The 12,343-nt window shown below is 37.6% G+C and overlaps 1 protein-coding gene across 8 annotated transcripts in view; it reads left to right on the top strand.

Moving 5' to 3' along the window:
* Positions 1–12,343, top strand: part of LOC138757005 (pantothenate kinase 3-like) — a 130,384-nt gene that overhangs the window by 23,216 nt on the left and 94,825 nt on the right. For 7 of the 8 annotated variants that reach the window (XM_069923572.1, XM_069923567.1, XM_069923570.1 and 4 more), the window contains exons 5-6: positions 6,200–6,376; positions 9,377–9,500. In XM_069923572.1, coding sequence (XP_069779673.1) covers positions 6,200–6,376; positions 9,377–9,500 — 301 coding nt within the window. Of the gene's footprint in view, positions 1–6,199; positions 6,377–9,376; positions 9,501–11,258; positions 11,308–12,343 lie in introns of all 8 variants that reach the window. The other variant, XM_069923575.1, reaches the window with a different exon arrangement.

Below are 12,343 nucleotides of genomic sequence, written 5' to 3'. Positions count from 1 at the left end.
CTTATCTTAATGACAGATGTTAACCATTCAACTTCCCATCTCAACAAAATGATTACCTGAAGGTAACTTTTCACCGTTTGCCAAACATTATCACTCATATTATCCATTAAGGATGACCAAAAAATGATTCAACTTTTTGGTTCGACCTAAACCATGAACTCATACCATCAAAATGTATTGCAATTAGCTTTAGCTGTCCAGTGATCAAGTCACACACCCTCATACACATTTTATTTAAAAATATTAGGAGTTGCTGATCCTGCCAGAACTTGCTTTTGATTTTAGTGGAAGAGGCAATATTCCCAGACCGGTATTAATTCTCAATGGTCATGAGTACTAACTACATGCAAAAATCAAGCAGAATTTTTGCCAAAGTTAAGCAATTGTTGTAAATGCCTGTTACACATTTACCATAAATATTTGTGTATAATGCATAAAATTTTACTCTATTTCCCCCTCAGAAAAAAGGGGGAGGGGTCGCATTATACATGGGAGAAGAATTTTAAAAAAAATTTCTGCAACTTGCAGGACTGCTCGGGCGAGCGAGCAGTAGTCAGCAGCACGACTCGGGCAGGCCGCATTATAAACTAGGGTAAAATTTTAAACCTTCTCCCCTCAAAAATGGGGGGGGTGGGGGGGCAGGTGTCAGTTTAAACTTGAAAACAAAGGGTTAAAAAGCGGGTATTTTAAAGTCTGGCCAGAGAGGTCGAGATTGCACGTCTTGACTCCATGCCATCTTGCCACGCCCCCTTTGCTGCTTCATTCCAGAAAATTACTTAGTAGATATAGCTCCGGGTCACCCATGAAGGCCACTCTTTCTGCTTAATATTTCTGTGATTTCTTGCCAAAATGGCCTCACCTTCACGACATGACAAGTAGAAAAGTTCCTGTCTCAGTCCCACATCTGAAACACGTCTCTGAAATTTCAACTTTTGATCTGTAACTTGTGTAGGATAAAATGTAATTGGTGTGTTTATATATAAAATTATACTGAACCGATCCATATCATGCATTTATAATTGATGCCATGCTGTCCTTGCACCAATCTGACCAGCTTCTTTCTGAAATCACCACATTCAAATCTGACTTCCATCTTTCCCTTGACCTCTGCAACCCTGGGTTTGGACTTTTGCTCTGGAGAGCATAGTATATTTTTGTTATAAATTTGGGAGTATTTCTCATCCAGACCATTTGTTCAGTCTCACTAATTTGAGGTGGGGTCAACATTGGTCACCATCTTCTTTCTTCGAAGAACAATTTAAGCTGGAGAAAATAGAAGACGGTCCCATTGGCCACTCTGTATTTGTGTTTTAATTGTTCAAAGGACACTAGTTCCTTCCATGTAACAGTCCTTAATACATCTTGTACCTTTGAAATACCATGAATTTAATATTCTATTTCCTTTGTTCATAGGCAATAACATGTTTTTACACAATGGTGTAATTGATATCCCAACTTTTTTCCTAAACATTCATTCATTTCTTACCACAATCTAATCTTGTTTTAAAATGGGGTTATTTGTCTTTTTCTTTAGTGATTTGACACTCCATTTATAGATAGTGCTTTGCCTTTCCCCCTCCTCCATTGAGTACATTCCCATTTGAATCCAAATCATGGGGGGTGGGGGGAGGGGGTGGTTCAGTGAAGAAGGATCTGAGAAATATAGCTTGTGCCGCTAGGAAATATTTTTTTTGAAATCTGGATGTCGAAGTCCTCCCAGCCTGTAGTCAGTCCCATGTCAGTTTTTCAAATGCAATTCTTGGTACCTTTATTCCATAGGAACTGTCTAATATGGTTGTTTAGTAACTTAGTTTTTGGGTAGTGGAATAAGCAGCGATTGGAAAAAGGTATTGCAGTCTTGGCAACACTTTCATTTTGGCACAGTTGACCCTTCCCACGAAAGTAATCGGTAAGTCTCTCCATTTCTGTAGGTCTCTTTCTATTTTTCCAAGAAGAGGAACATAATTTAGTTTGTACTGACTTTAAGTTATTGTCATTTGCAATTCCAAGATATTTTATTCCATCTGTCTTCTATTTAAATTTACTTCCTTTTGGTATCTTTCATTTAAAATTTGTTAATGGCATTATCTCACTTTTATCCATATTTATTTTGTGGTCTGATATTCTTCCATATTTTTCTGGTGTTCCTCGTAATTATTTCAAAGATTTAGCTAGTTCTGTTAGATACAATAGCACATCATCGGCTAATAGATTGATTTGTGTTCTTCTTGCCTGACTTTGAAGCCCTTTATATCCGGTTCCCTTATCTCCACCTGTGGTTCATTCGCTAAAATAAAAAGCACTGGAGATGGGACATCCCTGTCTGCTCGCTCTACTCAACGGGAACACTGACATCTGATTATTTGTTACTATTTTAGCTTGTTTATGGTATAAAATTTTATCCAAATTATAAATGCTCTGTTTATACCAATTTTTTTTCCAGTGTTTTAAATACCAGGGCCATTCCAAATGGTTGAATGCTTTTTCTGCATCTCGGGATTTCGTTCAGATTTTGCCATGTATTATATTAAATCTTTTTAGACTATTTGAGGAATGCCTTCCTTTACCAAAATCCTGCTTGGTCCGTATATATCAGTTTTGGCAAGTATTGTCCTAACCTATTAGCCAATGCTTTTGCTAGTATCTTATAATCAGATATTGGTCTATATGACAATGTTTTTAGTGAGTCCCCTTTTTTTTTGGTTTTAATACTAATTAATCATGCTTGAGTGATTTTTAGGAGGGTCTGAGTTTCCATAGCTTGGTCCAGGACATCCATTAACAGAGGCATTGATAGTTCTTTCTCAAGTGGAAATCCATCCTCCTCCAGTGATTTGTGAGCCTGTAGGGCCTTTTCAATTTCTTCCCTTGTGAAGGGAAAATCTAATTTTGTTTTTTCTATCTCCTTTCTTTCCCCAACATCAACAAAAATTGTTCCATTTCATTCTCATCTGATTTGTTTAATTTTGTGTTATATTGTCTAAAAATGTCATTAATTTCTTTTTGTTTACATACGAGAGTCTCTGTTTTTATAGCACTTATCATTCTTGATATCTCCTGTTTTAATCTGCCAAGCTAAAACTTTGTGCGGTCTTTCACCTAACTCATAGTATTATTGTTTAGCTTTAAATGGTAGGCTATTGAGATGTGCAGAGCAACAAAGGGATTTAGGAGTGATGGTAAATAGTACCCTCAAGGCTGATACTCAGGTAGATGGTGTGGTGAAGAAGGCATTTGGAATGTTGGCCTTCATAAATCGGAGTATTGAATTCAAGAGTAGGGAGGTTATGATGAAATTGTACAAGGCATTGGTGAGGCCAAATTTGGAGTACTGTGTACAGTTTTGGTCACCAAATTATAGGAAAGATATAAACAAAATGGAGAGAGTGCAGAGAAGGTTCACGAGAATGTTGACAGGATTTCAAGGTTTGAGTTACAGGGAATGGTTGTGCAGACTGGGGCTTTTTTCTCTGGAGCGTAGAAGATTGAGAGGGGACTTGATAGAGGTATTTACTATTTTAAAAGGGACAGAGTAAATGTGCATAGGCTTTTTCAATTAGAGATTCAAACTAGAGGACATGGTTTAAGATTGAAGGGGGAAAATTATAAGGGGAACATGAGGGGAAATTTCTTTATGCAAAGGGTGGTAGGGATGTGGAATGAGCTTCCGGCAGACGTGGTTGAGGCGGGATCATTGGTTACATTTAAGGAAAGACTGGATAGTTACATGGAGAGGAGAGGACTGGAGGGGTATGGACCAGGTGCTGGTCAGTGGGACTAGGAGGGCGGGGATTTGTTACGTCATGGACTAGTAGGGCCGAACTGGCCTGTTCTGTGCTGTAAGTGGTTAATATAGCTTTTTCTGTCCTATATGTTTGTATTGTATCTTAGCTTTTTCTCTAATCATCTGTATTCTTCTTGTGGTGTTGTTCTTTGATTTTTTTTTCATAAATCTTTAATATCTTTCTCCAAACTTTTAATTCTGCCAAAAGCTCCCTCTTAAGATTTTTTGTATAGGATATAATTTGTCTCCTTAAATGTGCTTCAAGTGTTTACTACCGTATGTTGAGGTAGTAGTAGGCTGATTTGTTTCACAAAATTTTTGTCTTTTTATAAATTTGCAGAAGTCTTCTTCTGTAATTTTTAGATGCCATCTGTGTACATTTTCTTGCTTTTCCATTACTATAGTTAATATTAGTGGAGAGTGGTCTGATTGAAGCCTTGATAGGTATTCTGTTTTTGTCACTCTAGTTTTTAACTGGGCAGACATTAAAAATAAGTCAATCCTTGAGTTGTGCACCCTTGAAGAAAGAGTAGTTTCTATGGGATTTAATTGCCTCTCTACATCAATAAGATTTAGATCTTTCATATATGAAATGGTGGTTTTTGCTGCTTTAGACCTCATTATTATTCTTGCTGATTTATTTAGTATTGGATCCAAGGAAAAATTAAAATCTCCTCCAACCAATATATTTTGTCTTCCCTTTCCTGTTTTTAATATATCTTTCATGAAGGCTTTATCATAATTTGGAGTATAAATATCCATGTGTCTCCATGAATTTTACAATGTGCCATTACATACCTTCTGACTTGATCAATTGACGTATCCTCTAATAACAGTGGTGAATTTTTATTCATTAGAATTGCTACACCTCTTGCCTTTGAACTAAAGGAAGATATTATTTGTCCCACCCATCCTCTTTTTAATTTATCATGTTCCAACTTAGTAAGATGTTTTTAATTACTTTAAATGTGCCAAGGGACCCTTTTCCTCTTCACCGGACTTTAATATTAAGACTAATAAACTTTAATGTTTATCCCTACCATTTTTCAAACAGATATTGTGTAAAATCTTTACAATTTTTAAAAAATACTGTCATAATATTTCCCTTTTAAGAGACATTTCTAACACTTGTATTTCACCACCTTTAAGAAACACACATCCCTAGCTCTAAGGTGATGTTGACAATAGTACCTGGGAGTCCACAATAAAAGCCAGCAGATTCTTCTGAACAAAAAGAAACGCTATCTTTTCCCCCCCCCCCAACCCCATTGGATTTCCCACCTTTCTATCTTGCCACTTTTCTATCTTTTCAGAACTCTCCATATAAACTACAATTGTTTTTCTTTTAACAGTGAAAACAACAGTTCAGTACTACTAATATAAATAAAAATGTCTTTCAGTTAGTCCTTTTTTAAAATGGTTGAACAAAGCTTAGGGAGGCATGTTTAGCCTAGAGATTAAAGGCACAATGCCTTTACAGTGCCAGCGATTGGAACTGGGGTTAGTCATGCACAGTCTGTAAGGAGTTTGTTCTAACTGCAGCAGATTGAAATGAAATGGGAGTAACCAGACCACAGAGGGCCTGCCAAGAGGTACAAACTACTATAGAAATTTTCTCATCACTGAAAGCCTTGATTTGGCAAATAATTGCATAAAGCAGGTTGCTAAATGCCTTTTGCTAAGGATGACTTCCCAAATTCCTTCTTGCACCCCTTATCCCCCTCCAAATCAAAGGGACAGGCACTGCCCTGTGTGAGAAGAGCTTAAAGGCTGATTATGAATATGTGGTTGCTAATAACGGGACTCTTGGAAATCAGTGCACTTGGAAACTTTTTGAGGGCTAATCTTGATAGTTTGGAGCAGAAATTGAGGTCTTTGTTCTTTTCCCTCCTCCAACTATCACTCAAGTAGCCTGAGGGTTGTTGCTGCATCCATAGAAACAATGATAGTTGTATCTCAATGTTTTGTGTAGTCGAGGGAAACCTTGTGTATGTGGAGATGTGCTTCATGTGATAATTAAAAACTAAATACTTTTTGTTCCTTTGTGGGCTTAGGGTTAACTTTTTCTAATTCGATTGCAGGTGCATGTTGGTTGATCTTTGAACTGAAAGCATACCACTAGGTGGTGCAAGTGCCATAGTAGATTTAATTAAATTTTTTAAATTTGGAAATGTAGCCCTTCTGGCTCACCAGCCCATGCTGTCCATATCCACCAATTATCTCCAAACCCTGTGTTTTTGGAGAAAGCCCACATGGTCATGGGGGAGGACTCCTCAGTGCCTGATTTGAATCTGGTATTGTGATAGTTGGGCTAACTGTAAATAAAACAATTTTAATTTAAACTCGCCCAAGTTCCATATGTAAATATAGGAATTAAAATATAATCCATATTCTGATTCATAAATGTAATTTCAGTCTTGGAGGTGGAACCTTTCTTGGTCTTTGCTGTCTGTTGACTGGTTGTTCAACTTTTGAAGAAGCCCTTCAAATGGCATCCGTTGGAGAGAGCACAAGAGTGGATAAATTAGTAAGGGATATCTATGGAGGAGACTACAACAGATTTGGACTTCCTGGCTGGGCTGTGGCATCAAGGTGAGAGCATTGACTGATTTTGATTTTTTTTTTTGTTGTTGCTCTAATTAGGGGATTTTTTTTTTGTAAAGCCCTGTTTGTGTTGACCAAATATTTGCTTTTTAAGTCATCCAATTTGTCTTTGAAACTATAAGTCAAACTAGATGGGAATTGTATCCAAGCCAGTTTTTCCTGAAAGAAACATTGTGCAATGATTCTCTATTCTTGAGTATTTTGCTTGGTTTGAGGATGAGAAAATTGCATGTTGGAACCATAGAATGCCACAGCACAGAAAAAGGGCCATTCAGCCCTTCTAGTGTTATGAGCGCAGAGGACCCCAAAACCCAGCAGCAATAGATATATGCCAAGACAATGGTTACTTAAATGTTGCTTTTAATTATCTTTAAACATGAAAACAGGATCACACTTTAACTTATCACTAACTAACCTAACTTGATTCCTTTCTAATTCTAAGCACGTGTATGTAATGTATGTCTAAGTTTAGAAAAGTTCTTTGATTCCTAGTCCAATGTCACTTCTCATTCCCCCAAGTTTACTGGTTGCAGGCAATTCTCGTACTGTGCACAGAATTTAACATTTATAAAGTTCACCAGGCTTTGGTGCTTGAAAGGTAAATGGATACTGCTCAGGAAGGTTTTCAGAGATTTGTTGTTCGCTGGACACCCACAACTGATTCCTTTGAATCAGCCACTTCAGTGTCTTGCAGAAGAAACTTGCCTCATCAGATTTTTCCAGATGATCACCTCTTTCTTTCAGGTCACCACAGAGTTCGTTTTTGTTTCCCCTATTTCAAATGAAACATTAGGCAACCAGTCCTCTCCTCTTGTATGAACCACAAGCACTCTCTCTCAGAAAAGTCTGTTTGACTCCCTCTCTGTTTGCAAAAAAAAAAGCAGCATCCCCAGACAGTAATGGTCCCAACAGAAATCCCTGAGGCACACCACTAGTCACAGGCCTCCAGTCCGAGAAGCAACCATCCACTACCACTGTTTGCTTCCACACAGCCAATTTTAAATCCAGTTTACAATCTCTCCCATGGATACCTACCGTGTGAACCTCCCATGTGGGGCCTTGTCCTTGGAGACATCATCCACAACATTGCCTTCATCCACCTCCTTGGTAACTTCAAAACTCGACAAGATTCCATAAACACCTCCTATCATGCACAAAGCTGTGCTGACTCCTTCATCAGCCCATGGCTGTCCAAATACTTGAATATCCTATCTCTCTGAACTTCTTCCAATAAATTTACCTACTGCTGACGTCCGGCTCACTGGCCTACAGTTCCCTGGTTTATTTTTGGAGCCTTTTTTAAATAATGGGACAACAATCCTCTGGCACCTCACCCGTGGCTAAGGATGCTTTGAATATATCTGCCAGGCCCCCTGCAATTTCTACACTAGTCTCTCTTAAGGACCAAGGGAATATCATACCTGGCCTGGGGTTTTTTAATCTACATTTATTTGCTGTAAGGTAGCAACCACCTCTTCCTAAATCGCCACCTGTTCCATGACACTTCTGTTCCCTTCCTTATGCGCTATGCCAGTTTCCTGAGTAAATACTGATGAAAAAAAACTGTTTAAGATATCCCCTATTAAGTGAGGCTCCACACATAGTTGACCACTCTGATCCTCGAGGGGATTAATTTTGTCCCTTGCTAACTTTTTAACTCCAAATATACTTGTAGAAACCTTTGGGTTCACATTATCTGCCAAAGCAACCTCCTATCTTTTTGCCTTCCTGGTTTCCTTGAGTATTTTCTATACTCTTCAAGTATCTCATTACCTCCCTCTTCTTGACCAGATCACCAATATCCCTTGAAAACTAAGAACCTAACAAGAATATGCAAATTCTGTAGTCTCAAAATTTTGCCTTTGAAGGCCATCCACTTACTTAACACACTTACCAGAAAACAACATATCCCAATCCACTCTTTCTAGATTCTTTCTCATTTCCACAAAAATTGCTTTCCTCCAATTTAGAATCCCAACATGAGGACCTGACATCCTTGTCCACTGTACAACTAGATGTTGTTGGTAAATTTTGGATTAAAATAAAACTAAATCTCTAAAATGAGCCAGGTGTTAAAATGTTGTTCTCTAATTTGATCTTCCATCTGATTCTGTACCTCAACCAAATACTGATTCTTAAATCAGAATTAATTATTTGACCTTGGCAGGCGTCACAGCTAAACCTATCAGGGGACTCACTGAATATCTAGGAATGCAAAAAAAATTGACTAAATCCAGAGGGAAATTATGTACTTGTAGTCCATAATTATAGCCCTTTCAAGTTTATCATCTGACTGTACATGTACAACCAGACCATTGGTTCCTCAACCAGTGGGCCATAGCATGTTTCCATGTGGGTCTTTAAAAATGTTAAATAAAATTCTTGAAATTAGATAAAAGTGCTTCTTACAGAGCTGTCTTTGACTTGAAAATATTGCTCAGTTATTGCCACCAGTGAGCCATGGCATGTTAGGCCAGAAGCTAGGTGGGCCTTAGACCGAAAAAGATAAAAACAACTGAACTAGACAAAATTTTTTCTGGACTATGGTGCACACATGTACAATACATTTCTGACACAGTACATAGTCATATGCATAATAAAAATGTAATAAAAAATAGATAAATATTCTGGAATAATTTAAAGAAATATATATAAATATTCTTGAATAATTTTTATTTTACTGGTAGGTAAAATAACTACTTAAAAAAAAACATGCAAAAGAGTGAGGGTGGCAAAGGTGCAATAGCTATGGAGATTATTAAATGAAATTTCAAACTTGGAAAAATCTGATGAGTTTGTACAATAATACTTGTTCAATTTTAAATCCAGAAAATGTGCAGGTGATGACACCAGTTTGTAATGATTTGTAATAATTGGTGTTAAAATTGGCTAATTGCCCAAGGAGGAATTGCAGAAATGAATAAACAATAAATTTTATCTGAAAGTTGCAGCTTGTGCATGATGGATAATCTTTGTTTCCTTCTCCAGTTTTGGGAACATGATGAGCAAAGAGAAGCGGGAAGCAGTGAACAAAGAAGATTTGGCTCGAGCAACTTTGGTCACCATCACAAACAATATTGGCTCGATAGCCAGGATGTGCGCACTGAATGAGGTTGGAACCAAGTTTTGAAACCCCTTTTGTATGTATTCTGGGGAAAAAAGCTCAAGTTCTGTTTGTGTGCCATCTCTGAGTAGGTCTGGCTTGCAGAAAGGAAATGTTTACCATAAGCTGAAAATCAGTTAAGTATTTTAAAAAAAATTTTTTTCACACTATGAACCATATTGACCAAAATACACAAACATTTCCCTCTTGAATATACAGTGTCATTTTCTCCCCTTTCCCCCCCCCCCCTCCATTCCCTCCCTCCCCACCCACTAAACGAAGTTAAAAGTATTTTAAAGATTATGGTAGAGAAAATTAACTGTAGTCATCATGTGCAGGCCAATGTTTAATTTTCAATAGTTGTGTAGCTTGTTTTTGAAGAACTTTCATTGAGCTTGCGCATTGGGAGGAAAAGTTGCTTTGTGTTTTCAGCTTCTTTACAGTGCTGCCTTGTAGCATCCAGGTCAAGCAGCATTGTACAGGGCTATGAAAGCATCAAGACCTGTCCTGCAACTACTAGTGTTTTAACTGCCCATGTGGATAAAAAAGTAACATTGAAGTTGAGAAATTAAGTTCCAGATAATGAACAGTAGATATAGATATTAAATATTTATAGTTGTACTGTAAAAGAACCTGCAAGACTTTCTACTGAGGATCTTGGCTTCACTTATCAAGATCACTGAGATCAAAATGGGTAGACGTAAGGCTCTAAATATTGAAGACTTCCCTGCCTTTGTCTGCCAAGCATTAACCTAATCGAACATCTGGTTGGCTCTTCACCAGGAATTAATAATTGTGTGTGGAGAAGTGCGTCTAGATGCTTGGAATGCTGCCTGGCTTGTCTGGAAATCTTGTGTTTTTAATTTATTGATTTGATTTTTGCTTTTTTTCCTTGGAGGTTTCAGATTTCACTCCCCATATAACCACATTTGTGCAGATGTGAATGATTTGTTTGTCGATCACCAAGAGTGAGATCTTGAACACCTACATCTCTCTCAAATGACCTTTCCCTGTGTTTCAGTTGGGTTCTACACCCACTGGATCTAAATTGCATTCAGCTACCTGTGGGGAAACCACCTCAACAATTTGTTGATGGCTTGTTTATTTCCTGGTGATAATTTCTATTATAGTTTTGACAGGCTTTTATGAAGTTCATTCATAAATTGTTGTAATTATTTAAGTAGGAGCTGTCATTACTAGATCTGTTGACATTATTTACCTTAAGACTGAAGGGGTGACAGAAAATTTTTTCCCTCCACTTTTAAGCAGCCAATAAAGCTACTTCACTGGATGTGCTAGCAGCCATATCAATCGAGCACAGTAAATGTTCCTGTTTAGAAAAATTCAATAAATTTAAATTTGGGCATGCAGCATAGTAACAGGCCCCCTTGGCCTACACGCATATGCTGCCCAGCTGACTGACCACTGAATGGTGGAGGATGCCAGAGCACTCGGAGGCAACTCACAAGAATGTACAAACTCCTCACAGACAGAGCCAGATTCTAAATCCGGTCACTGGTGCCATAACAGCGTGTGCTTCCCTATTAACAGATCCTTTCATTAAAGGAGTAACTTGATTAACAAGTGGTAAAACGATTGAACTTTAGAGGGAACTTGATTCTCAGCTCATTTGTCTGATTTGGTCTTCCCGAATTTTTTTGGGGGGTTTAGAGTTGAAAGCCAAGTGGGATTGGAAAATTCTGCAGTAGTCTTTGAAAAGCTGCGTTATTCTGGGGTCCTGACTAATCTGTTACCTATGTCTATCAGCTTTGTTTCTCTCAAGAAATCAGATGATCCTGACACTTAATTCATTGTGGTAATGTACAAATTTCCTTTTTTTTAAAAAAACACATGTGAAAACATTTAAAATAGATAATTCTGAAGAACAAACAATTTTGGATCATGGTATAAATTTGTTTATTTTCTGGTGATAATTTCTATTAGTTTTGATTATATTGATCCATTACCTTATGATATTTATGCTTGATTATAATTGCCCTGCATGTTCTGTTGTATGTGGTCTTAAATTTTTTTTTGCCCACTTGAGATCTTGCGTTCAATCCTGGGACCTCTTTCTTCCCTGTTGAATTACCAGATCTTTATGTAACCATCATAGAATTTGATATTTTGAGCTTATTAATGACCAGGCATGAGGCAACTACATTACTCAGTATATTTTGATGATTGGCCCTTTGTCTGATGAGGAGTTGCCACTTGAACTCCACGAAATGACTAAAAAACAATTCTGCATTTAATTTGCTCTTTTAACTTGAATCTGCTTACGTAGTCATTACATATTTAAATTTTTCATCAAATTACACAACCCTTTATTATATTGATCCATTACTTGATGCCTTAAAGTATATTGCTTATTTTTGATACACCCTACTAAGCATTTTATTCAACCTGGTCTTCAGTTGGATGTTTTTACTCTAGTACACAGATCCTCTTGCAATGAAAGCTGATGTTTTGCCATGCTAATTGTTTGTAAACTCGAGTTAAGAAACCTGCCATACAGGCCCTTTGGCCCATGATGTGCTGACTGCTAGGAATCAACTAAATCCTCTCTACCTTACACCATAATCCTCTTCTTGTATCCATTTGTCTGTCTGAGTCTTTAAAAAGTCCCTATTGTACCATCCTCCACCACCACCACCCTGGGAATGCATTCTAACTGCCCACTACTGTTTTTTAAACTTATCCCTGACATCTCGCCAAAACTTTCCTCCCCTCACCTTATACAGATGTTCTCTGGTGTTTGCTATTCTCGCTCTATCTCACCTATCATCCATATTTGCTCGAAAGAGAAAAGCCCTAGCTCTGTTTACCTTGCCTAATAAGACACCTTCTCC

Source organism: Narcine bancroftii, chromosome 3 (assembly GCF_036971445.1).
Source record: "Narcine bancroftii isolate sNarBan1 chromosome 3, sNarBan1.hap1, whole genome shotgun sequence".
Classification (NCBI taxonomy): Eukaryota; Metazoa; Chordata; class Chondrichthyes; order Torpediniformes; family Narcinidae; genus Narcine; species Narcine bancroftii.
This window is presented reverse-complemented; position numbering and strand designations above follow the sequence as displayed.